At 32.7% G+C, this 4,400-nt stretch overlaps 1 protein-coding gene across 1 annotated transcript in view; it reads right to left on the bottom strand.

Moving 5' to 3' along the window:
• The window catches only part of LOC111716631 (solute carrier family 2, facilitated glucose transporter member 8), a gene marked incomplete in the record, with an annotated part of 18,397 nt that overhangs the window by 3,153 nt on the left and 10,844 nt on the right, over nucleotides 1-4,400 (bottom strand). The window contains 3 exon segments of the mRNA XM_023492141.1: nucleotides 1,830-1,911; nucleotides 3,268-3,359; nucleotides 3,887-3,988. Coding sequence (XP_023347909.1) covers nucleotides 1,830-1,911; nucleotides 3,268-3,359; nucleotides 3,887-3,988 — 276 coding nt within the window.

Below are 4,400 nucleotides of genomic sequence, written 5' to 3'. Positions count from 1 at the left end.
GGGGGGGGCAAGATTTTTTAGGAAAAAAAAAAATTCATAATTAGGAACCAAAAATCGCGGCACAGGCGAAAATTTTTTTTGACTTAAAAGACTCAAAAAGAGTGAAAATTAATGACAAAAGACTAAAAAACTAGATTTTTAACTTTTCACACATTATAGTTTATCAAGACAGATATTTTTCCTGTTTTGCACTAGGGTTTCTTTCCCAATTAACCATGCTATTATAGAAGCTATTCTGAAAATAGGAACAAAAAATTCCAAATTCAGGGGGGGGCGAATTCCTCCGCCTCCCCCCCTGTATCCGCCCCTGACTAGAATAGATTTCTTGTTTTATTTCATATCAGATGTGTTGACTTACTGAATATCAGGTTGGAAAGGTTAGTTTTTTATTGTTTAAGTATAACACACATTTTTCTTGCCCCCCCCTAAAAATGTTTGGGGGGGGGCCAAAAAAATTTTCGCGCTTCGCGTGAAATATTTCCCCCTAGCCCCCCTCTAACCAAATGTCTAGTAGTTGCGCACCTGGCTTACTCCATAACAATTTTTCGAACACATATCTATCCAGGTACAACTCAGATTCTCTTAACTATCAATGTCAACACAGGGCATACAATTCCGTGAACTATCAACGCCACTACCACTGGGTGCAATTTTGTTCGCTATCAGTGTCAATATGGACACTAGCAATCAATTGATCAATGTCTCAATCAGGACACGATCCACACAGCTACAATCCCGTGAACTATCAACGCCACTATCACTGTGCGCGATCTTGCGAGCTATGTCACGGGCAATAGCAATAAATTAATCAATGTCTCATACAGGACATGATCCACAAGGCTACAAACCCGTGAACTATCAATGCCACTATACCACTGGGCGTGATCTTGCTAGCTTTGTCGACCAGACAATAGCAATCTATGGATCAAGCCAAAAACTCTGGAAACAAGCTCAAGTCATATGATACAATCCACACAGCTACAATCCCGTGAACTATCATGGCCACTAACAATGGTTGCGATCTCGTTAGATATGTCAACCGGGAAATAGCAATCTATCGATCAAGCCAAAACTCAAGGCAACAATCTCAATTCGTATGTTTCAACAAAACCATAATTATACTCAACTGCACTGTAATGAAAGCGGAGTTTCTATATCAACTAAGGTATATTTCTTCAGTTTAGATATGAATTGGGTCTTAACAGCGTAATTACAAGTTATGCTGTATAAGTTAGCTGTATGGACAATGTACAACGTTATTTACTATGGGGCCTCTATATTTGCTACATATATAGCAGAAAGTCGATTACTCTCGATGCGCTCCATTGGGAAATGTTGTCTCCTAGATGGTAAGAAAAAAACCTCATATGACGCCACTCCATTCCACGCCACTAGCATTACTATCAACCCTGTAGCAAATTTCTTCGGTTACATTTTATAAATTCTAACCAGTTTTCTTCTTCTCAATAGCTGTTCAAAAACGTCTGTTTAAAAACGTCTGTTCAAAAACGTCTGTTCAAAAAAATAGGCTCTGGTTAAAAAGTATTTTTTTTTGGCTTCTTAACCTTTTTAGTGCATCGATATAATTTACACAATCGATGTAATTAAAATAATCGATATAATTTACAAAACCGATATAAATTACATAATCGATATAATTTACATATTCGATATAATTTACATATTCGATATAATTTATATAACCGATATAAATTACATAATCGATATAATTTACATAATCGATATAGCTTACATAATCGATATTATTTACATAATCGATATAAATTACATAATCAATATAATTTACATAATTGATATAATTTACATACCCATAAGCAGTAATTATGACTCCTATCCAATACGTGTTAAAGGGAACCTGGACTTCCGACACTATTGTGTGCATATAGTATTCTGAAAACGAAATTTAATTTTTTTTTTCAAATGAATTAAGTCTTTGCTGCAAACTCTAATTTTCGTTTTCCTATTACAACCCAATGTTGTAGACCTTAGATATTTCAAACTATTAAATCAGGTTGCAAAAATATAGGGTTTGGAAAATTTAAGTTTGTGGCTAAGACAAAATTTCTTTTTTTATAAAGATATGAATATGAATCAGTGATGGAACTTTCAGATTTTTTTTATCTTCTATATAATAAAGCTCTTTACTCATATATACATATGATAGCTGGCCAAACGACTGAACCACATTGATTTATATTGTTTGAGGAAACCCATGGATACCCTGGGGGTAACATAGGCTAACAAGTAATGCTAAGTGTTTTTTTAGTCCACGGGCAACGCCGGGACTTCAGCTAGTATTGAAAAGTGCCCATTTGGATAACCATGAAGATAGGACAAAGTTTGAGAAGAGATTTGATTAAGGTAATTATGTCAAAATTTCTGTAATAAAAGAAACGAGACAAAGGAATTTGAGTTTGTGGCAAGACTCAAATTTTACGTTAAATTGGTTAAAATCAAGCCGGGTCCAGAAATTGGTTAAATTCAAGCCGGGTCCAGAAATTGGTTAAATTCAAACCGGGTCCAGAAATTGGTTAAATTCAAGCCGGGTCCAGAAATTGGTTAAAATCAAGCCGGGTCCAGAAATTGGTTAACCCAACAAATAAAATCCAGTTCGACCAATGTCCAATTTGGCTTACTATAGTAGTATAGAATGGTTGGTTAAAGTGATTGTCCATCTATTTTATAGAAGAAAATAAATTACATAATTCCCTAATGTTTGAATTAGGATCACAACTAATTTCCTAAAATAAAATGTTTTCAAACCGGTTTTATATCGTTATCTACGAAAAATTAAAACAACGTCTGTATGTATGTTTTGCTGAGGATTTTAATCATTCTGGGCAGGCTCAGGACCAGCGATTAGTTGCTTTCCTAATTACAAAAAGGCGATATTATGAGAATAATTAAGTCATGTGAAAACCCCCTTTTTATACTTTGTTTGTCTGGCTGTCTGTCCATTTGTATCCAATAAACGTCAAAACGGCTGAACCGAGTGGTTTTGTGTGGGTCACTACATGACCCCACAGAGAAGGTTTATGGATGCTTGAAATTACAAAATAAATTGTGTCCAAAAGTTTTTGATTTTTGTAAAATTTTGAAAATGCGCAAAAAGTTGTTATTAAATCCGCGACCCTTTTTGTATTTTTTTTAAATTGAACAACTAGATACAGATCACGGACAGAGCCACAATTAAGTATAAGATGGGCTCAAAGTAGTATATATATATATGTCTCCAATATTATTTACCTAGAGCCGCGAAACCCCCCCAATTAATGCCAATTGTCAGCATTAGATTGAGAACAAAGAAAGGTTTTAGGAAACTTGAATCCAGAGCTCGCCTGAAAAAATTAAGTTTTGACAATTGTCCTTAAATTTGGTAATTTTGGTGGGGAAAAATATTGTCTTGACTGGGACTGCTAGCATGACTTTAAGTGACCCTCCATGCAAAACTCATTTCAACGATTATCACGAAGCAGTCACTTTTAAACCTAGAAAATCTACAATATCTTTCACAATGTTGATCAGAGAAAGGTTTAAAGGGTAGGTGTTGTGAATTATCATCTTTGCATAGATAATCACTTAAACTTAAGCTAACAGTCCTTTTAAGTGCAAATTTAAAAAGATCTAGTATCTACAGTTTAAATTATTTTTTTTTGTATTATTTAGCATATAAATATATACATTTTTTTATGTTTTTTTTGTATAAATGCCACTTTTATAAATATTTTAAATCTAAGTACGAAGTTTATTTAGTAACTAACCTTGCATAATTTATCTAAGCTATTGTAAAGAAATAGACTATAAATAATTATTTAAACAAAGCTTTTACATTAAATTCCATTTTTTTTAAATACAAGTACTTTACCTTCCAGTAAGTTTTGCCGAATAGAACTTTGATTTGACAATTGAATATTTTTCCTGCATAATGATGCTTTCACCATTTTCTTTTCCTTTAACAGCTTCCAACCTTAATAGTTTTAATCATTTTTTAATGATATTTGATGTATAGATAATTCAGATTATTTATAAACATAATTTCTTCGCATCAACGAATTTATAAATATAATGACGTACAACATTTTGAAACTGGCAATTTTTCAGTTGTAGATTCACTAAAAAAGTGACTTTCGCATTTCTACTGCAGGAAAATATATAGGAATTATCAGTATTTTTATACCAAGAAAAATGACAATATCTTCCATACTTTTTAAAAAATAAAGATTAAGATAAGATAAGATAAAGTTTATTGCTAAAATAAATGTATCTGTATACAGATACTGATTACAATCACAAAATTGATGAATATATTAACAGTACAAGTATAAAGCAATTATGTGGAAAATAGCTCTTGGCTGTTTTGATTATTTTTTCCACCTAAT

This window comes from Eurytemora carolleeae, unplaced genomic scaffold (assembly GCF_000591075.1).
Source record: "Eurytemora carolleeae unplaced genomic scaffold, Eaff_2.0 scaffold83, whole genome shotgun sequence".
Taxonomy (NCBI): Eukaryota; Metazoa; Arthropoda; class Copepoda; order Calanoida; family Temoridae; genus Eurytemora; species Eurytemora carolleeae.
The sequence above is the reverse complement of the archived record's forward strand: the minus strand, read 5'-3'. Positions and strand labels throughout refer to the sequence as shown.